At 48.0% G+C, this 23,295-nt stretch overlaps 1 protein-coding gene across 1 annotated transcript in view; it reads right to left on the bottom strand.

The window, feature by feature from the left end:
• The window catches only part of CLMN (calmin (calponin-like, transmembrane)), a 130,099-nt gene that overhangs the window by 104,101 nt on the left and 2,703 nt on the right, over positions 1 to 23,295 (bottom strand). Inside the window, exons 2-3 of the mRNA XM_006839619.1 lie at positions 23,111 to 23,264; positions 22,791 to 22,953 (exon numbers count right to left, since the gene is read on the bottom strand). Of these exons, the coding sequence (XP_006839682.1) occupies positions 22,791 to 22,953; positions 23,111 to 23,264 (317 nt within the window). The remainder of the gene's footprint in view (positions 1 to 22,790; positions 22,954 to 23,110; positions 23,265 to 23,295) is intronic.

Here is a 23,295-nt window from a genome sequence, read left to right as displayed (position 1 = left end):
TTCCAAGAAGTGGCTGGTGGGTTTGAACCTTGTGGTTAGCAGTCCAGTGCTGATCCAACAGCGCTGCAAAAGGACTCCGGCTCCCTCCGACTTCCTCTCAAGTTAACTTAAAACGTCGCCTTCTCCCAAACACCTTCCATGGTGCCTCACCTGACCCAAGCCCCCTAGTCACACTCGCTCTTTATAGTCTCTGCTTCAGCTCATCGTTTTACCCTGAAGGCAACAAGTACTAACTGTCACCTTTGTCCCCAATATAGTCAGGTCAGGTCTATCGTCCTGGTGCCTGGGAGGGTGCCTGGCATCAAACAGGCTCTCAGTAAATATTTGGTGCATAAAGTTAGCTGATGATCCAGAAAGGCCTTGGTCAGTTTGATCTGAAGAGAAAACACAACACTTAGGGAAACAGAAATACAGTTGCAGCGTCTGCACCCGATCCATGATGTCTTTTCTCAGGGAGTCATCTGGAAGGGTCACACACGGTCACATCACTGTGCTGAACCCTCCCAACACCACCAGCCCCGGGTACAATAGGCACCATTCTCAGGGCACTCTTACATCACCACAGACTGTCCAAGAGAATCAATGCTCGAGCTTTCTAACAAAGGGTCTTCTAATTAAGGAGCACACGTAGCAGCCACGGTTCCGTCGTGTACCAGGGTGGACAGAGCTCTTCAGAACAGCCCAGACATCTCATCCTCATGGTTCTCTCCTGGGTGGCACCACCTCCACATGGAAATGAAGCAAGAGCTTTGATTGTCCCGTGGCTGGCATTTCATGGGATCCATCAGGGATATAGAAGTCCTGGTATGGAGCAGTAGGAGAAGCAATGATAAACCCACCAGCCGCTCCCTGGAAACCCTATACAGGGTCTCTGTGAGTTGGAACTGACTCGACAGCACTTAATCACAACAGCATCAGAGATGATGTTAATCTTCCTGCAGCGTGTGGGACATCCTCCCTCAAGGAAGACCACTCTGAGCTGATGATAAGAAGTGTTCACCCCGCCCCAACACTCACATACTGAGCAAAGCTGGCCCCCATGTCTCAGGGGTAAAACAGCTGCACAAAGAAAATGACCCCAAAAGGTCCCATTGTTAATTACAAGGACCCCAAACCCTTGTGAGGAGTCTTGGTAGTGCCGTGGTTAAGCACTGGGCTGCTAATTCAAAGGCTGGTGGTTGGAATCCACCAGCCAATTCACAGGAAACAGATGAGGTAGCTTCCTTCTGTAGAGATCACAGTCTCGGGAACTGTATGGGGCTGTTCTCTGTCCTATAGGGCTGGTGTGAGTCTCAGTCATGGAAGTAGGAATGGGCTGACCCTCTGGGGGCCTTCTGCTCACTCAGGCTAGACCAATTGTTTTCTTGAACATTCCCAGCACCTTCCTGGTCACAATGTCTCACACATACCTCCTCACTCACCCAGCGGAGGGCCATCTCTGCCAATCTCCACAGGTCCTGATGTCTGATACCTTGCTGCACCCATGCAAACCCAATAAATTCAACCATTTCCAAAGAATTCCAGGTCCAAGGTTAAACAACTCACTTAGTGCTAACCAGCTGCTACCACGTGATCTCCACACCATGATCCCTGAGTGTAGACACCAGGCCTAATGTGTATTCAGTATACAGGACTGAGTATACAATCCACAAACACTGACTCATTCATTCCTTCATCTCATTCAGTTGAGCCTCTACCAAAATATGAACCACCATATTAAAAAAAAAAAAAAGAAAGAAAGAAAAGAGAACACTTATTCAAAAGTCCTGTATATTCCAATTAGTCCAATGAACCATGGGGCACATGACCATCAGTCTCTAGAACTCTGAGACCAGAAGAACTAGATGGTGCCTGGCTAACAATACCAACCGCTCTGAAAGGGATCACATTAGAAGGTTGAAGAAAATGTGGAACAAAACTCAAAATTACATTTAAAAAAAGAGACCAGGCTTTCTGGTTGGATAAAAACTGGTGAAATTTCAAGACTACAGCCCTGGTCACCCTTCAAGGTTGGAACTGAACTCATCCCTAAGGCTCTAATTTCAGCTAAGCAATAGATAGGTCCATAGTGCAGACAACACCATGAGCGAAGTATGCATGCCATACAATCAAGATCAAAAGGGTAGCATTAACCTAAAGACAAGCTCTGAAGAGTTGGGACAGGAGCAATGGAAAAAGAAACACACAGAGGAAGTGGGATACATGATGCTACCTGGAGGAGGCTGGAATCACTGAGACGAAATGATGTGCAAGATTTGTTGAATGTAAAACTGATGGTATGTTCTGAACCCTTCACTAATTCACAATTAAAAGCTTAAAAACATAGCAAATGAAGAGAAGACCTGAATTCGTTTCCTGTGGGTGCTATAATGAATTCCCACAAAGTGGTCAACTTAAACCAACAATATTTATCCTCTCTCAGGTCTGGAAGCTGGAAGTATACAACCAAGAGCCAGGCTCCGTTCAGAGGCCCTCGGGGAAGACCCTTCCTGACCTCTCCCAGCATTTGATGGCTCCAGAATCCTTGGCTTGAAGACACATCACTCCGGTCTCAGCCTGCGATGTCACAAGGCCTTCACCCACTCTGTCTCTTACCCATCTCTTAGAAGGACACTCTCACTGGACGTAGAACTCACCCCAATCCAGCGTAATCTCATCTCTATCTTGATCTAAACTACATTTAGAGAGGCCACCGCAAAGAAGGTCACATTCTGAGTTCCCAGGAGTCCTGGTGTGGCGTGTGGGTTAAGGCGCTGGGCTGCAAAGTCGATTTGAATAACAAGGTCAGCGGTTCAAGCTTACCAGCCGCTCCTAGAAAACCCTATACAGGGTCGCTATGGGTCAGAACTTGACAACAGCAGGTGGACTTAAATAGCTAAGGGAATGCCAGCTAACCCACTACAAGGTCCTACCTACTACTACCGCCATTTGCTGTCCCGCTGATTCCACCTGACGGGGAGCCCATGTGTGTCTGAGTAGGGCTGTGTGCCAAGGGGTCTCAAAGGCTGACTCTTCAGAAGTAGACTGCCAGGCCTTTCTTATGAGGCACCTCTGGGTGGATTCGAACCTCAAACCTTTCAGTTAGCAACTGTGCACCTAACTGTATGCATTACCCAGGGACCCAGGACTCCTATCCTGTACTCTGTATGGCTTTCTACTGGGTACTCTCAACATCTTAAATCTTAACATTCACTACTTCGTTTAAGCCTCCAAACACCCCTGTGAGGACATCGTTACTATTAAATATGAAATCATATTTTAAATATTATTAAACCCATTGCCTTCAGTTCCGACTCGTAACGAAGCTGCTGAGCAGGGTGAAACTGTTCCGTGGGGTTTCTGGAGCTGTAAATCTTTACAGGAGCAGAAAGCTTCATCTTTCTCCCAAGGAGCAAGATGGTGGGTTTGGCCTTCCGATCGTTCAATAAACAGCCCAATGCTGAACCCATTGTGCCACAGGGCTCTTCAGACAGAAGAGACCCAAATTCCATATGCTCACCTAACTTGTCTGTAGTTCACAGTTACACAGTGAAGGAGCCAAATTCAAACCTGGGCCTGGCTTCCAACACCTTCGCTTTCCACAGGGGCCCAAGCAGACTCCCCTTTCTTTGACTCTGTTCTTATTGATTAACTGTGTTTATTTGACAAGGGCTGCTGTTGAGAGAGGCGGCATTTCAGAGTTCTGGAAGATCATGTACTGATTCCGTCTTTATTGGAACATGCAAAGTCTGTTTCACAATGTTCTCTTCTCCCAGATAACCTGACCCACGGAAAAATCTAGAAGATCAACTCAAGTCACCATAGCAGTTCCTGATGGAGACGCTAGCAGGATAATCCTTAATGTAGGCATGAAGAACAGGTTCCCTTTAAAAGCCCAGTCAAGGTAGCCTGTGGCTTAGAGCTTGGGAAGGTTTTATAAAAGCTAGCAACAGGGCTGCAACCCCCAACAGTGTAGAAACCAAACACCCGATTCCTTAAGCAGCTTGGTTTCTGTTTCCCGAGGTGCCTGTGTACACACGTACACACGTACACACGTACACACGTACACACAGCAGGCTTTGACCTGAAAACAACAATAAACAACAACAGCAAATTTACAATGGTTCATGCCGGGTGTCAGATTGAAATTCCACCAGCCAAGTGTCGGAGAGCTTTGACCCCTATGGCCAGGGATCTGAGGCCTGGGGAGGGTCCTGGTGTGGAGCTGGGTCATAGAACTCCCTCTACCTCTGCAGCTGGGGTCTCCCAGGGAACCCCAAAGAGATCAACATCCCCTCTACAGTTTCCCTCGTGTCCCCTGGTAACTGTATTCAGCAGGAGTTTAAAAAAACAGTTAAAATTGAACCAACTGGTATTGTTAAGCCAGCAAACAGGTCAGACTTTAACGTTCAGAGCAAGGCTGACCACAAAGCCCACTGTCCAGCCTCCAGCCCCAGGGTGAACAGCTAGGCCCACTGGCTCAGAACCCATGGAAAGGCAAGAAATCTGCTTACAAGAGGACAGTGGACCCAACACAATTCCAGTCCCTTTCAAAACACTGCTAAATCTGAGAGCAAAGGGATTCTGTGTGTGTGTGTGTGTGTGTGTGTACATGGGGGGGAAGAGGAGAAGGGGGAAATGGCAGCAAACTTCTGGGTGCAGATGGACAAGCAACTGAGTAGGCGGGCTCAGGAAATCAAGATCCATCCTCAGTGGTTTGGGGGAAAGATGAGAACCAATCCAGTTTACAAACCCAAAGTCCCAGTGGTCCAGCAATGAGTGGTGACAGGTGTCTCCGGGAACAGGGTTGGGATGGATGGACGCTTTAAGAGGATTAGATGGCAGGACCCGTTGAAGCCCCCTTCCCGCCCCCCACGCCTGCCAGCTGTGTGACTGTCCCTCCCCCACTTGGCAGGAGACGGGAGCTTATTGTCTAAGAGAGCACAACAGTGAGGGTGGCAATTGTACTGGGAACAGGGGATTCAGTGATTTTATGCCTATTGGAACAGAGACATCCCCTGTCCATCCCTCTTCTCCCTCTCAGCTCCCAGACTCCCAGCAGCCTGGCATCGCCCTCCAGACAAGAGACTGTAACTCTCCATGGGCAAACTGGTCAGCCCAGGAGGAAAGAGCTAAGATACAGGGGACAGGGCTTCCTCAAGACACAGCCCAATAGGGCATTCATCAGAGAAGTTTCCAGAAAACCAAGCAGCCCCCAGCCCCTGAACTCAGAGATTCAAATGCACCTTTCAGAACCCAACTCTTAAATATATGAAGACAAGCAGCGATTACGCAATAGCTAAAGAAAGAAATCTCTAACATGAAATTCGTAGACTAAAACAGATGTAGATGAAGACGAGACAAAGCCATGCAGAGAGGAAGGAGAGTAGGGTGTGCCTGGCACAGCTGTAAGCTTTCCTTGTTTTAAGCATCTCTTGAAGACAGGTATCAATATGATTACTCTCACTTTGCACATGAGGTACTCGAAAAACAGAGAAGTTAAGTAACTTTCCCAGAGTCACAAAGCAAGTAAGGGATTTGAACCAGGCGACGTAGCTCCAGTGTTTAGGCTTTTCAACCACTGTGCCAACTGCCTTTCCAAGTCCCACCATGGTGCAGCCTGTGTGCCACTACCCAGAGTTCATGTCCTGGGTGTGTGAGACAAGAGACAAGAGACAGAGCAGGTTCTTCTAAAGATGAAGGAAGAGCTCTTACCAATGAAAAACGTGATTAAAATTCAGAAGGCAAAGTTGATGATATGTCCCAGAAAGTAGAGCAAAACTCAAAAGGGACAGAAAATATAAAATTTGATGAACTTGACCTATACCAACTGAGAGGGAAGGAGTCTTCACATCAAGGACCAATTTTATCCCCTCTGTACACATGGTTGATAAGGAAGGGCAACTTAGACACTGGTTACCTAAAATGGGAGGCTATAAAGGCATGAAGTAGCTGGTTTACAAGTTTTCAAGAGGAATTTTAGTTTCCGAGTGTGTAGGGGAAGGTAGAATCCTCACTGAATAATTTTCATCTTGTCTAGATGGGTCTGGTGAAAGAAGATGGGGATACGATTTTTTAGAGTCAGTAGTGAGTAACTGTTATCATGACTAGTTGCGATTGTCACAACTGTAAAGGTAGACATTTTGAAACCAAACGGGGGGAGTAGTTAATCTTACATTCCAGGAACAGAGGACCCTAACAACATCAAGGGAGAAAAGCATGAGCAGAATGTGGGACCCTATCCAGAGAAGCAGCGACACCGGAGATGGAGGCAGAGATGAGGAAGGACGTGGAGAGAGAGAGAGCAGCTGAGGACTCTAGACTCATGGAAAGAGAAAGGCTGTGTGCTGGTGGCCAGGAGGCAGGCTTGCAGAATGTACCCTTTGGTTGTTTAAATGATTATATATTCCTGAGTGTTTTTGTGTACATCAAACAAACAAACAGAGAATAGAAGCAAATATTGTTGAATGATGTTGCACGGAGGAGATTGTAATCATTGTAGTGAAATGAAATACAATAGGATGAGTGCAAACCAATGTTCTCCCATATAAACTATCACTCAATTCACAATAAAAGCTTTACCAAAAAAAAAGGGGGGGGGGTGAAAAATAAAGAGATAAACAGCAACAAGGTTAGCCCAAGAAGACCAATATCCAAATAGCATAAGTTGTCAAAGGTCAGAGAAAACCATGGAGTGTAAACTCATAATGGAATAATACTAAAAATGCCTAGAAACTGAAGGGCACAGTGTCCAGATGGACTGGTCTAAGTCTAAGAGATGAAGAGACTAGCTTAGTCTAAGAGATGAAGAGACTAGCAACAAGGCAGGGGACCTTGAAGTCTCAGGGCACTGAAGACAAAACAGGGTCCTATAAATTTCCATGAGTCCTGGTGTGGTGCTGTGGGTTGATGTGCTGGACTGCAAAGTTGTTTTGAACCTCACAGTTGGCAGTTCAAGCTCACCAGCCGTTCCTAGGACACCTTATACAGGGTTGCTATGGGTCAGAACCGACTTGATGGCACTTAACAACAACATAAATTTCCAGAGGGAAAAGAAAACAAAACAGACCACCCATAGAGAATCACGAATGACTTCTGACTTCTCAACAGCAATTGCAGAAGCCAGAAAACATGGAACAAGGCCTTCAAAATGGAAGGGAAATGATGAGAAGACTGAGTTTGATGTCCGGCTCATCTAAGAACTAAGAATGAAGGAAGAACAGATTCGTTTTCCCATGTGAACATTCTCAGAAAAGGTACCACCAGCATTATTCTTTCCCAGGAAAGAGATGAATGATGAACCCAAAAGTTCCGGAAGACAGAAAAGAGGAAATCCAGCCCAGGTGAGACGGGGAGGGGAATCATAGGGAAGGTACCAGACAGCCCAGGTGACGTTCAGGTGTGAAAGTGACGAAGTTTCAGAAGAGAGAGCTAAAAGAGGTTACCTGCTGCATTCTAACAACAGGTGAAGAATGTCAAAGATGTCAAAAAGGGTAGCAGAGAGCTGGGGAACGGATACACCACCAACAGCAAGACAATTTTCAACTCCAAAAAGTAGTGTCGGGAAGTTGAAATGTTTGTCATTTACGACATGACCATGGTCTGAATGGAGTCCTGGTGTGGCGCTGAGGGTTAATGCACTGGACTGCAAGGTCATTTGAACAGCAAGGTTAGTGGTACAAGCTCATCAGTCATTCTTTGGAAACCCTATAGATGGTTGCTATGGGTCAGAACCGACTCGACAGCACTTAACAACAACAAGGGTCTGGTTAGCACTGACCACACCCTAACCGAGTGAACCCTGATTACTAGTCTTAACAAAACGATGATGCAAGGGTCTTGGGAAGACGGGGGTAGGAAAGGTCTGAGGTTAAGGAGGCAAAGAGCTGACCTAAATCCATACCTTCCGCAGTCAGACATCAGAGCCTACAAAAAAACATCACAGTGAAGCAAGGCGGATGTGCTGTTTAAAAACATGGAGAAAACATATGTGCTGTTTAAAAACATGTGCGTATGTGCTGTTTAAAAACATGGAGAAAACATACCAACGTGTTCAGCTACCCAAGTGGGTGCCTCCGGACGGAGGGCGAGCCAGGTATGGCCTGGAAAAGATGAGGACCAACACTCGGGTGTCCTCAGTGAATGTTCTATGGACGAGATAAGATGGGGCCATCCTCCCCTTTCACCAAAGGGACAAAGAAGCTCAAACCCACTCTTGCTAGATCTTTGCAGGTAAGCCATGCCATACCACTCCATGGCACACACTCCTGTGAACTCAAGCTGGGCCTGCCAGCACTCGGCTCACCCTGCCCTCCACTTGATGTCCACGGCCTTGGACTTTGATTGGGAAGGTATCCAGTTCTGTTTTGTTTGAGATCAGAGTCGAACTCATCTGGCCTCTCAGAGGGAGAGCTCAGCCCAGCTTCTCTGAGCATAAACGAAGCGTGCCTTGTACAAGTGCTGGCGGCCTGGGAAAACCAGAGTGCAAAATAGAACTCAGACCTGCTGCTCGCTAGCTGTGGGAGGCGGGCCTCAGTGTACATATCTGCAAAGTGGTCATATCTCCGCATCTAGGTCAGTTAAGTAGATAAGATAAAATGGTCTATGGTCACTGAACGTCCTCGTTAAGGTCCAACACCCAAGATCAGCTGACTTCTTGCTCAACATCATTCAGCCTTGGGCCATCTTTCTTCTTCAATTCCAAGTCAACTGCTCAGACTACAGCCAAGTGGCCAAGTCTCTCCCCATCCTTTCTCTTCTCCCAGTCTAAGCCCCTTCAATCTCACCTTACTGTCCCCACTATCCCAGACTCACCCCATTGCCCGAGACTTCATTTAGATGACCGGTACTACCACTTACTAGCCCAGTAGGTTGGCACTTGGGACCTAACCTCACTCAACCTCTGTTTTCTGGGGACAGAGGGCAGTGTCCACCACAGGTTACTCTGAAGATTAAATAGCCCAGTCGCTGGTACAGTGGCTACCTTCCTACCTCCAACACCCATGACCAATTAGGAGGGTCCCTGACTCAACTGATTTTTGGCACAGTAGGATAAGCACAGGACAGCTAACTTCAAGGTCAGCAGTTCAAACCCTCCAGCCAATCCTTGATAGAAAGATTAGACTTTGTGCTCTCATCAATCTTCGGTCTCGGAAATCCTATACAGGATTGTCAAGAGTCAGAACTGGCTCCATGTCAGTGAAGTGTGGTTTGAGTTTTAGATACTATATGCTCTGCATGTTACAACAGTGACACCCCACATGATCTACTAACTGAATTGGGAGTTCTTCCTGAGCCATCCCAATGTGGAAATGACCACACCACAATGTAAGGAAACTTCTCCAGCCAGACCACCATCTTTATCATACTCCATGTTTGGGAAATTGCTGGGACATTTTATTGTATTTCATTCTCTTTTTTTTTGTAAGTTTTTGTTGTGAATTGAGTTAAAGTTCACAAGGCAGATCATCCATTTTACATTCAACAAATCATGCACCCTGTTTCATTACAATGATTATAATAATCCCGTCCATGCAACATCAGTTAACAGTATTTCTCTCTATTCACTTTAGCTCTTTTTTAAAAAACACTCAGGCATATATAATAATTCACACCACTAAAGGGCACATTCTTCAAGTCTGCCTCCTGGCTTCCAGCTCTCAGTCCTTCTCTTCCCATGAATCAAGAGTCCTCAGCTGCTCCCTCTGTCCATGTCCCCCTCTCTGCCTCCATCTCTGGTGTCACTGCTTCTCTGGATAAGGTCTCGCATTCCGCTTGTGGTCTTCTCCCTTGATGGTCCTAGGGTCCTCTGGTTCTGGACTGTAAGATTAACTACTCCCTTGTTTTTGTTACAAAGCTTCTATCTTTACGATTGTGACAGTCACAATTAGTCATGATAACAATTACTCACTATTGAATCCTAAGAATCTTATCCCCATCTCCTTTAACCAGACTCATCTAGACAAGATGAAAACTATTCAGTGGGGACTCTTTCTTCCCCGACACTCTTAAACTAAACTCCCTCTTGAAACCTTGTAAGCCGATTTCATTCACTTTTTATGGAAATGAGTAGAAAAAGAAAAAAACACAAGGGTGCCATTAGTGGTGATCACTATGGCATTACAGGATAAGCACTGGACTGCTGACTATAAGGTCGGTGGTTCAAACCCACCCACCACTCCTCGGATACCCTACACAGGGTCCCTATGATTCAGACCTGACTTGATGACACTTAACAACAACACTGCTGCAGGATAAACACTGGACTGCTAACCGCAAGATCGGAAGGTCAAACCCACCAACGGATCCTCGGGAAAAATATGTCCTTTTTCTGCTCTCATCAACAATTAACAGCCTCGGAAACCCTAGACAGGGTTGCTATGAGTTAGAATCTGGTTTTATAAACTTAGTGTCATGGAGATGATAAAACCAAAGCCACAGGGGCTGATGAAAGGAAATGCGGCTAGGTCTCTTTGTGGTGCAATAGTGAATAATTGTTATTAGGACTGATTGTGAGGGTTGGAAATGTAAAGGTAGATGTTTTGTAGCAAGGAGGGGAGTGATTAACTTTGCAGTCCAGGAGCGAAGGTCCCTAGGACCATCAAGGGAGAAGAGCGGAGAGCGGGACCCTACCCAGAGAAGCAGTGATGCCTGAGATGGAGGCAGAGACGATGATGTGGAGAGACAGAGCAGCTGGGGGCTTTAGACACAGAGAGGGAGAGGGGTTGTGTGCTGATGACTGGGGGGCAGGCTTGTAGTGTATACCCTTTGGTTGGTTGATGATGCATGGAGGGGATTGTAACCATGACAATGAAACGATATACAATAGGATGAATGTAAAACTAATGTTCTCCCATGTAAACTATCACATAATTCACAACAAAACATAAAATTTTCAAAAAAAGACAAAAAAAAAACCCAAAGCCACAAGATTACAGGATTGACAACATGCTCAACTGAGAAAAAGAAATCAGATGCTACCAACTGGACTGACCCATGTTAGCCTCATAGGTGTGTCGGAGTAGAACTGTGCTCTATAGTATTTGTAATGGCTGGTATTTAGGGACGCAGATCACCAGGCCTTTCTTGTGAGGTGCCTGTGGATGGACTTGAACAGCCAACCTTTCAGTTAACAGCCAGGCACCATAATGGCCCGCACCATCAGGGTCTCCGCTCAGCTGTGGGGGGAAGGGGAGTTGAGGAAAATGAACAAAATGCCACAAGTACAAATGATGTCATCCAAGCATGCTCAGGATGTCTCCTGTCCTCTGGGAACCAAAGGCCCCTCGTAACTTATAAAGGAGCCCTAGTGGCGCAGTGGTTGTGTGCACAACCAAAAGGTCAGCAGTTCGAGCCCACCAGCTACTCTGCCAGAGAAAATTGTGGCAGTCTGGTTCCATAAGCTTTGATGTTGTGTGGGGGGAGAGTCTGACTCATAGGGACTCTGTGTAGGGATTCTCCTCATGAGACAGTGGAGAACTGTCCCATAGGGTTTCCTAGACTGAAATCTTTACGTTGGAGCAGCCAGTCAGCTTTTCTCTTATGGAGAGGCTGGTGGGGTCCAACTTTCCAGTAAGCAGCTGCGTGCTTAACTATCATGCCACCACGACTCTTCTGTGAAGATTTATTGTTGTGAAGTGCCATGAGTCAGTTCCGACCCACAGCAACCCCGAATAGGGTTGGCGGTTGGTGAGCTTGAACCGCCAACCTTGCAGTTCAAACGGCTTTGCAGTCTGGCGCATTAACCTACAGCGCTACACCGGGCCTCTTCTGTGAAGATTTACAGCCTCAGAAATCCTATGGGTCCAGTCCAATTCTGTCTTACAGGGTTGCTATGAGTTGGAATAACTCCAGCGGAATGGGGTTTTTTGATTTGTAACGTGTATGCTCAGCCCTTTACATCTGCCATCTGATGTTGTAACCAAATGCACCGCACTGTCTACAAATCAATGCCCTAGTCTTGTTCTCTTGTTTTCTAAACAGACTCAGAGATTTCACAGAAAGTAGAACACTGTTTATCCCACATAGTGGCGTAAGGCTCACTCTAGGTTAACGGAGCACCAGGATTAGGGAAGATATGTTATCGCTGCCATCCCAAATCCCAAATCCACCGGAGAAAGATATAACGGTCGGCTTCTCTAAGGACTGTGGTTTCATGCTGTCAAGTCGGTTCAGAAGCAGCTGGTGGGTTTGAACCGCCGGCCTCATCATTAGCAGTCCAGTTCTTACCCTACAGCACCACACCAAGACTCGAAACCCTATGGCGTAGTTTTCCTCTGTCCTTTAGGTCGCTATGATTCGACATCAATTTGATGGCACACAGCAGCCACACCATTACTTAAGGTCACAGGAGGACACAGTGGAACGAGGTGGGCCCTAATCTTTATAACAAGTGTCCTTAGAAGTAAACAGAGACACAGGCAGACAGAAGAAAGAGGCCTAGGAAAAGATGAAGGCAGAGATTGAAATTGGACAGCCAGAGCTGACGAGCGCCTGGGCTGACCGGAAGCTGGAAGACCCCAGATAGGATCATCCTTCAGTGCCTTCAGGGAGCACAGTTCTGGGGAGGAATCATTCTGTGAGAGAACTTTCTTTGGCTGCTTGAAGTCCCAAAAGGGTGTCATTTGTTAGTGGCCCTTGGAGACATACACACACACACACACACACACACACACACACACACACGTCCTTGCCGAGGAGCAGGATGGTGAGAGAGCTCCCAGTTACAGGGCAGAAATGGAGTTGGATAAGAAGGCTCAGAAGGCAGAAGGTACTGGAAGTAACAAACCATGATGATGTGCACAAAAACAGGCCTAGATGGGGAGGCTCTGCGGGACACGGGAGACGAGGGAGGGACCATCAAACTGGCAGGTCAGCTCCATGCCCCTTGTCACCCCCTCCCCCTGTCCCAGTTCCCTGCTAGAAGGGCTCAGAACATTGCTTTTTAAGTATGTCATACCATAGAGGATTCAAAATCCTTGAAAAGAGGAGAGAGATATAAATATCTCAGAGGCTCCTGGCCATGTACAGAACCCCTTAGGATAGGGGGTAGGAGTCGGGCATGGTGTCAGCTAAGTCCTGAAGTCCTTCCGGTGAGACCCTAAAGTCTCCAGGAACTAAGGGTCTTAACTGGTCGACATCATAATGATCCCACAGTTTGTGCTTCAAATCGTCCATACCCTCAAGGGCTGAGAACCATCATCTCCTAGAAGTAGGGATCATCATTCACCAAGGGCATGGGCTTCTGGGATGGGTGGGCACGGACCTTTCCATTCAATGAATGGAAGAAAGGACTTGACTGGAACTCACAAAAATGATCTCAGGGGAGTGACTGGCTTTTCAGTCCAGGAGCGGAGGTCCCTGGGACCATCAAGGGAGAAGAGCTGAGAGCAGGACCCTACCCAGAGAAGCAGTGATGCCTGAGATGGAGGCAGAGACGATGACGTGGAGAGATGGAGCAGCTGGGAACTTTAGACACAGACAGGGAGAGGGGCTGTGTGCTGACGACTGGGGGGCAGGCTTGCAGGGTATAGCTTTTGGTTGGCTGATGATGCATGGAGGGGATTGTAACCACGGCAATGAAATGATATACGATAGGATGAATGTAAAGCTAATGTTCTCCCATGTAAACTACCACATAATTCACAATAAAACATTTTTAAAAACACACCATCTCAGGGTTCAGCAAACTTTCTGACAGCTTTGCCATTTCTTGAGCACCCTGGTGGCTCAGTGGCTAAGCACTTGGCTGCTAAGCAAAAGGCCAAGTGTTCAAACCCCACAGGCACTCTATGGAAGAAGGATGTGGTGGGCAGTTACCAACAAGATTTACAGCCTTGGAAGCCCTAATGGACAGTTCTACTGTGTCCTGCAGTCGCTGTGAGTTGGGAGGGCAGTGGGTGGGTTTTCCCGTGTCCTGTTTTTCTGTAAGGACTAGACAGTCAAGACTTTTAGCTCTCTGGGTATGAGTCTAGGAAGCAGTTTTAAACAGCATTCTAACGAATGAGCGTGACTGCGTTTTAACAAAACTTAACAAAAACAGACAGCTGTCTAGCTTTGACATGAGAGCTGTAATGTGGTACCCCTTGTACTGATATGAAGGAAAGGAAGCAAACCAATGACAAAGAGAAACTGTCAAGGATTCCTTAACACCACCCGTGTGATTTTGAGGCTGCCTCTGCCTCTCTCCAGAACGACACAATCCACCTTTTTTTTTTTTTTTTTTTAAAATAAGAGGCACAGAGGGATGGGGTGGGGGGTACTACAAAAAGGTTTCTATAGGAACAGCAGTTCATTCTTAATGGTTCAGCTACTGAAGAGACAATTACTGCATTTTTCTCTCGCCCCTTCTGACACAGGGCAGGGAAACCCAAAGCTCACTGGCCAGGCTGACTTTGCCCAATCAGCTGGTCCAGTCAGAAATGAAATGCCAGGTGTTCCCCAGTCCTGGGGGGACAGTTCATGAGTCAGGACTTTACTGACTTCATTGGTCGATTCCCCCGATGATCTGGTCTGATATCCTGCCTCCCCATGAGCCCACATGGCCAGCAAGCTGCTCCCAGAGCATCTAGGAGGCCATGAGTGTGGCCAGCAGAGAAACTTCCTCCTGGGGTTCATTCTCCTCCCTTCCTGAAGGCTCGTTTAGCTGCACAACTTTGAGGAGCAAATCTAGGTGACCCTGGCACTGACAAAGGTATTTTCAGATACCACACCTGAAACATGACCCATAAAAGAAACATGGCTAAGAGGGGACGGACGCAGGGCAATGTGACAAGCACAGGGCCTGGACATGGAGCCAAAGCAGATAAACCACCGAAGGGCTGGAGCTTCTGTTTTATCTGGATCCCCAAACATGTGTGCCTGAGAGGAGTGCATAGGTGACGTTGTGCCAGGATACAAAAGAGCAAAGGGGGAATAAGGAGACCCCCGCCCTGCTCCTTGTTTGCTGTGTGAGCCTACACTGGTGACTTAACCTCTCTGTACACCTTCACTTCTAATACAGCTCATTCCGACTGGATCTCCAAGCCTGCTCCCAGCTTTTCCTAGAAACGCCTGAATGGACAGCCAGGATGAGCAGCAGAGGTGCACACTGTACTGACTTGTACTTCAGTAACAATGCTTGTGAGCCACACCCCTGTCTGCTCAGGACCCTTGGGGGGAACATGCCTCACAAACCCGGGGCTGAATTGCTGATGGCTTTAGGTGGGGAGCACAGGTGCCACCGGCCTCCGACTTCTTCTGCAACCTGTCCAACCTGTCCTCTCTTCGGAACCCCTAAGAGTCCAACCTTCTCATTTTGTAGACAAGGAAACTGAGGCACAACTTGGGGATGAGATTTCCCAAGGATCAGCAAGTGAACAATAAAGCCAGCGTCCTCACCCAGCCCGGATGCTGACTGTGGCTTCCCCGACTGCCCGGTGCTCAGCCTGGACTAGTCCCGAGTCACAGATGGAACAGGGACTGGAATGCGGTCTTTTGCCTCAAAGCCTGTGACCTGACCCCGGCCGGGTCCCCGATGATTCATCCTGCAGAGCCAGGCACACAGCCCCCAGGCACTGCCCAAGCAGTTTCCTAAGGAGATGAAATGCCTGTGTTTGACTTTATTCTGGTTTTTAGAGAGAGACCTCTGGCTCATTTGCTGTGCTTGCCAAGAGCCGGGTGGAAGCAATGGGAACACCCGTCTCTTCTTCGGCTCCACTGAATCCTGAAACACCCCGATCCTGCCACCTACTGTTTGTCCCGATATCTAGAGACAAGGAGAGTCTGGGTGGGAATGTGGGAGAGGAGAATGGTGGGACACTCTGAGCTAGATCGTACTTCAACCAATGTAGCCCAACTGTGTCCATGTCCCAGCCCTGATGAACCCACTTGTTCTGGAGGGAACCATGGCACTGCCCTGGTCCCATCCTGCAGTGCTCAGCCCATGGGTTGGGAGGCTCAGTTTAAGGTCTGAGGGCCCACTACGGGTTTAGTAGGGATGTGTGTTTGGATGGGGAGCAAACAGTCAATGCGTTCGACTGCTAACCAAAAAGTTGGAAGTTTGAGTCCACTTGGAGGTACCTCGGAAGAAAGGCCTGGTAATCCTGCTGAGAAATAAGCCATTGGAAACCCTATGGAATCCAGCTCTGACACACATTGGGTTGCCATAAGTTGGAATCGACTTGACAGCAACTGGTCTGTTTTTGTGGTTTAGGTGTTTGGGTGGATTCAAGCAGGTGAGGTCAGGTCCAGTGCCTGTGAAGAGGCCACTAAAGGAGGACAGGGGCGGGGTGTCAGTCAAACATAGTGATAACGATGTCCTGAGCTTGCGTCAGGGCCACTGCAATGAGTGTGGGCAGGTTCTTGTTAATTACCTGGGTGGGCAGGAGCTGCCTCAAAGCCTGCTGTCGGTTCTCTGAGCAACTTTCCTCCCATTCAACACACACATCACAGGATCTACATACACATCATGGGATCTACATACAACATGGGATCTACACACAGCATTGGATATATATATGAAGCATAGGATTTACACATGGCATAGGATCTACATACACAGCATGGGATCTACATACAGCATAGGATATATACACAACATAGGATTTACACATGACATAGGAATTACATACACAGCATGGTATCTGCACACAACATGGGATCTACACACGGTATGGGACATATACACAACATGTGATCTACATACAGCATGGGATATATGCATAGGATCGACATACAGCATGGGATTTACCCACACAGCATGGGATTGACCCACACAGTATGAGATCTGCCCACAACATGGGATCTACACAGCACAGCACATGCATGCACACACATGGTAAGGGATCTACATATGCATCATGGGATCTATATACAGCATGATATACACATACAACATGGGATCTACCCACACAACATGGGATCTACACACAGCATAGCTCACGTGCCATGGGATTTATAAATGTAACATGGGATCTACACGAACACCATGGGGTCTACATACAGCACAGGATCTCCAAACATAGCATAGGCTCTACATACAGCATAGGATCTACACATACAGTATAGGATCTATACATACAGCTTAGGATCGACATAAGCATAGGACCTCCACACACTCACAAGATTGGTACCACCACGTTTCTGCTCAGCCTTTAAAGCCCAGTTCCAGTGCCCCCTCCTCTGAGAAACCCTCCCAGATGCCCTGTCCTTTAGCTGTGAGTTCACGCAGCAAGTACAATCTCTGACTGTGAGGGCACTGAATGCACAAGGGGAGCAGCAGCCAGCAGGGTTCCCTGGATCCCCATGAGCAACCTCGTCTATCTCCACCCACCACCCTGTCCTCGGTCCAGCCTAAGCCAAGCCAGTGGGAACATGAGGTTAAGACAGAGTACCATCCGCAAAAGGGCTGGAGCAACAGGAGACAGCCCAGGGCGGAGCTGATGTCTCCACCTGTAGAATTGGAATTCTGAGCCCCTGCCAAGCAGCCCAGTCTGGCTGGGCTCCCATGGCAGCGTTTCGCTTAGAGGCAGGAACTAGAACCAGCTTTGCATCCCCGGGGTCTGCTTGAAGCCCGTGTTTGCTAAACTGAGTGGAGGGAGTTGTGAAGTCTTTGGGTGGTAAGGCTTCAGGTATGAACGGGAGCATCTTCCAAATGCTCAAGTGACCCCAAAACAGCAGAACCTGAAACCAAGACAAAGGGGGGAAGCAGCAGCCGGCACGGTCTTGTCACCAAACGGCACTGAGGCCCCCAGCAGCCCATCGGCTGGCTCAGAACAGTTAGCTGACCGCCTCTGATCATTTCTAGCCCACATGGGTCTGAGGAAGAAGCAGGGTCCACCAGACGGAGGCAGCCAGCATCCCTGTAATGCCATTTTCTCCTTTCTATAAAGGTCAGCAGCTTGAGCCACCCCCATTTTCTTGCAAGGAGCCGTGTGGGATGGTGCAGGCAGTCTTAGCCTAGAGGGACATCCATGCTGTGTCCAAGAGTCCCTCGTTCACAAACATCTCTATAAGGCATCAACGTGAACGGATTGGTGCGCACCTTCTTCTACCTACGGGACAGACACCGAGTGCTGAGTGTGTAGGGGCCTGGAGAAAGCATACTTCTGCCCAACTCACTCTGGTCTCCAAACGCAGGTCAGGAAACCTTCATTCCAACATTCCTTCGGGGTGATCTGGTGACATCAGAATCCTATCTACCCTGCATTCCAAAATCCCGCAGTTTTGGGAGACAGTCCAAGGCCTCAGGAGAGCAAGATACTTTCAACCTTGTTGTGGTTGTTAAGTGCTGTCGAATTGGTTTCAACTCATAGCGACCCAGTATTGGGTTTCTGAGTTTGAACCACCAACCCTGCGTTTCAAACAGACCTTGCAGTCTAGTGCTTATCCTACAGCGCCGCACCAGGACTCCTGCCTACCTAGACAGGGATTTCTACAAAGCCCCAAACAAACAAACAAACAAACACAACCACAAATGTCTACTGACCCTGCAGGAGAGGAGATGGTCCATGTAAGACTCAGAGCCACCCTACGGGACAGATCCCAACTGCTCCATAGGGTTTCCAAGGCCATAAATCTTTATGGAAGCAGACTGCCACATCTTTCTGGTGGATGTGAACCACGTGCTTTTCTGTTGACAGTTAAGCACTTAGCTACTTGTGCCACCGGAGCTCAAAGATAACATAGAAAGATGTCTAAAAACAATTCTTAAAAAACTGTCAACAGGTTAATGTTGACTCTTGGTGACCCCTTGTACGTCAGAGTCAACCGTCCTCCGTAGGGTTTTCAGAGGCAGAACCACTTCTAGGAGGATTAGAACCAGCATCCTTTCAGCTAGTAGTCTAGCACTGTACTGTTGTTGCTATTACGCGTCACAGAGTCGGTACTGATTCATAGCGACCCGATGCACAATAGAACGAAACACTGCCCAGTCCTGGGCCAACTTTACAATCATTGCTACACTTGAGCCCACTGCTGCTGCCACTGTGCCAATCCATCTCATTGAGGGTCTTCTTCTTTTTCTCTGACCCTCTACTTTAGCTAGCATGATATCCTTCTCCAGGGACTGTTCCCTTCTGACAACATGTCCAAAGTATGAGAGACGAAGTCTGGCCATCCTGACTTCCAAGGAGCATTCTGGCCATACTTCTGCCAACACAGGTTTGTTGAACGCTGTATGCTGTTACTGTTAATGTGCCATTGAGTCGCTTCAGACCCATAGCAACCCTACATAGGATTTCCGAGGAGCAACTGGTGAGCTTGAACCGTTAACCGTGCAGTTCAAACTGATTTTGCAGCCCAGTGCATTAAGCTGCAGCACCACCCCAGGACTCCTGCAGCTATACAGTCACGTGCCCAACAATGGTCTATTGGCAACACGTGTTCCCAGCTCTCCTCAACCCACCCCTGCCTATTGTAAAAACTCCGAGGTTCATACCATGGTTCATAATCATAAATATGAGCTGCTTTGCCATGTCCATCAAAACATGTTTATTATTTGATAAGTGCCGTTGAGTTGGTTCTGACTCACAGTGACCCGGTATAGCGTTTCCGAGGAGGAACCAGTAAGTTTGAACTGGCAACCTTGTGGTTCAAACCGCCCTTACAATCCTACATTTACCCTATAGCACTACACCAGAAGTCCATTTTGACTATTATTACTGTATTATGTTAAGGAGTCCTGGTGATGCATTTGTTAAGTGCTCAGCTGCTAACCAAAACATCGGTGGTTCAAATCTACCAGTAGCTCAATGAGAAAACGATGTAACAGTGTGTTTCTGTGGAGATTTACAGTCTTGGATACCCTATGGCTACAAGGTCCAAGGTCACGATGAATCCAAATTGACTCAGGTAATGGTTTGGGTCCTGGTTTAATTATTACTATATGTTTATATAGTATATAGTATACATATATAGAGATATTTAATGCTATATTAATATATGTTTCAGTGTATCTGAAAGAGTTCTTTTAATTTTTTTAATGTATATTAAATTTTTTTAATGTATATTATATATCATAAAGACAAGCACTTGATTCACTGACGCTAGCTACAAGCTTTACCTGTTTAGACTTCCATACAAATCCAACCTAAAGACAGACTGAGCAATGAAACTCATGTATTATTCAGAGATTGCTTCTATACAATATGATGCTCATATATCATCCAAATCATATAACGGTCTATTTCATGGAACATGGGTGCTAGTGATATGTGCCCACATTATTAAATCTTTCCTCTTGGAAATGCAATGTCTAATAGATGACAATTTCTCCCTTTTGGGCCCAGAAACACTCTGCCCTAGGCCTGAAAGAGAAGGCTTTCGGGAAAAAATCAGAACAGCCTGGTCTGTAAGCAGCTGGAGACAGGAGTCCTTCTCAAATTATTGAAATCCCACTCTATCCGCCCCCATCACTACAACAACTGGGACAATCCAGGCAACAATTCAGCACACAGCTTACGAAACCACTCTTCCGCTGGCCTCCTCCCGCCTCCCTGAATGCCACCCACGTGGCCTTAAGATGGACAAGGGCCCACCAGTCCGAGCCAGGCTGATGGCCACCAGCTGGTTTGGACTCTACGCACACGTGGGTGCCTTCTGGACTTGTCCTTTGGTTGTCACTTCCTGGGTACCACCAGAGAGACAAGGAGAGAAAATGTTTGAAGGGTGTGCACATAACAGATAGGGCAAGCAAGATGAAAGTCAAGAGAAGACAGATTTCCGCTGCCACTCTATTCCCAGCCTCTACTTGGCAATGCGAGAGGAAGACCCCCAACGAGATGGATCAGCCAGGTGGCATCATTGATGGACTCAGGTGTGGCAGCGGTAGTGAGGTTGGCCCAGGATCGAACATTGTTTCGTTCTGCTGTGCATGGGGTCGCTATGAGTCGGTTCCGACTCGATGGCACCTGACAACAACAACTTGGCAATGCTGGGCAGTGCAGCCAAGTCGGGGCCTGCGATGCTACCCCAAGAGGTACACCAGGCACAGTGAGAGCCGGTGTCCTCACATACACACTGTGGTTCCTCTACGGATGGATGGGTAAACAGATCGTGGTGTGTTCTTACAACGGAACTGTGCTCGGTAATAAAAAGGAATACTGATACTGATTCCACATGGATGTATCTTACAAACATAGCGTTGTGACCCAAAGAGTACACATTCTGGGATCCACTTTATATGAAGGTTTAGAGTAATACATGGGAGAAAGATGAGCTTTACAGCTTCAGAAACCGGTATGAGATGGAACCAACTCCAGAGCAGCAGAGCAATATGGTGGTTTGTTGTTGTTGGTAAATGCCTTGAAGTCTGTTCTGACTCAAGGTGACCCATGTGGAGTGGGTTTGAACTGCTAACCTTGTAGTTAGCAGTCCAGTGCTGATCTTACAGCATCAGAACATGAGTTAGCTTCAGAGCAAAGCACTTACTAGTTGAGAAAGAGATGAGCAAACGGTGTAGGACACCAAAAATCGTTACTACATTTTATCTGATATTTATACGGTATCCATGGATACAAATCCATAGAACTTAACTTTCAGATTACTGCACTTTCTAGAGGACAGTTTGTTGGGAGGCGAGGGAGAAAAGAGGAGCCTGCTCAGTGAACTCCTACCCATCCTTCAGGACCCAGTTTAAATTGCCTGTTCTTTGAAGCCTTTGTCCACTGTTGTCCATGTAACAATTGCTTGTACTGTAGATGACACCTTCACAGAGCTCAGTCTCATCTACCGCAGGACCTGTTAATGGAGGCTCAGGCTCCAATCCAAAAGGAGTGTTATCAGAGTGCAGAAATTAATTATAACAACCATTGGTTCACACTGTGCTTATTAAACACACTGGTCACCCAAGACAGACACGTCTAACAACCCAAACTAGGTACCACCTCAGCATAAAATACTGTTTAATCCCATAGAAGATGTGCGTTCTTCTAAGGCAACAGGATCAAAGCATGGATTTATGAACCCAAAGAACCATTCTAACACTTCCTGTCCCATCTTTCTTTATTTTATACATGTCGCAGCCACAGAGGAGATTGGGGATCCCGGAGCAACCTCCATTTCCAGTGCACACACACACCTCCAAGTCACCTCTGCCTACACTGTCCTTGCCCAACCTAGAGGCGGAGCACGTCACGTGGGTTCCCAGGAAGCAGTCTATCAGGCATAATATTTAAACTTTACTTCTGGGCTGGCCCATTGCCAGCACCCTGACCACTGGGGCTCTCTGCTCCTCCCCCGCACACCTCCCCCAATGCCATCATGCACCTGCTGAAAGCAGAGGCACTATAGCCCCATCTCCTCTCTGCTCAGGCCTTCCAGCTCCCCTGGCTCACCCCGATGCCACCCCCAACCCTAAACTCTCTAGGAACCCCCACCTGCAGGTGAACACCTAAGGAAACATCACCTGCACAAGTAGGTGGAGAGCAGATGGAATACTGAACTCTGGCCAGCTCTGCGAAGCCCACTAAGAACAGGAAAGGCTGGAGATGAGCCTCCATCAACAGATGTCTTGGGTGGGTGGGGAGGTGGGGGGGATAGTGAAGGGGGGGCAAAGGGTGGCTTTTTTTCTACTTTAAATATTTTGGTGCTTTTTAAGTTTTTACAGTAAGCAAATTCTTGAAAGATAAATACAGTTCATCTTTGGCACAAGCCCCTCAGCCTCGTTACCACACTTCACCTTATCTCAATCCAAGGTAGACCTTAGTCTGACGACCTCTGTGCAGGACAGGTTAGAGTTGGAGGTCTCAACATCTCCCCAGTTCCAGCCCTAGGCCAGGGGGATGGTCAGCACCCCCAAAGAAAGTGGCCAAGATCCCCTCTTCCCCTCACACCGTTCGCAGATGGTACCGCCCCCTTTCGGTCCCCAGCCTCGTCGTCTCTGATGGACCTGGGGAGTAAGTATTCCAACACACCCTCGCACACGTAGTCGCGCTTTCTCTCGCCTCCCTGACCTGGGCCACCACGCACAGAACTTCTCCAAACTCGCCTCGGTGACTGAAGGGGGGCCGTTAGTGGGAGGCATGCCCCGAGTGAAAATGGAGACCCCCACTGATACACACACGCGCATGCCCCCATCCGGGGCCACTATCAAGCCAGCAGGGCGGGGGGCTAGGAGGGCTGGCCAGGCTGGGTTCGGGGGCGGCAGTCTCACCCGGCCCTCCGAAGAAGCATAAGTGCGGTCAGGCCGGGGGGCCCGGGGCCCGGGGGGCGGCGGGCGGGCACGCACGCGCTCAGACCCGCTGAGGCTCCCTCCCGGGGAGGCTGGGCTGCGTACCTTGGAGGTTCTGGACTCGGAGGTCGCTGATCTGCCCGATAAAGCCCTCGCGTTGGAACCAG

The sequence above is a fragment of the Chrysochloris asiatica genome, unplaced genomic scaffold (assembly GCF_000296735.1).
Source record: "Chrysochloris asiatica unplaced genomic scaffold, ChrAsi1.0 scaffold00025, whole genome shotgun sequence".
NCBI classification, from domain to species: Eukaryota; Metazoa; Chordata; class Mammalia; order Afrosoricida; family Chrysochloridae; genus Chrysochloris; species Chrysochloris asiatica.
The sequence above is the reverse complement of the archived record's forward strand: the minus strand, read 5'-3'. Positions and strand labels throughout refer to the sequence as shown.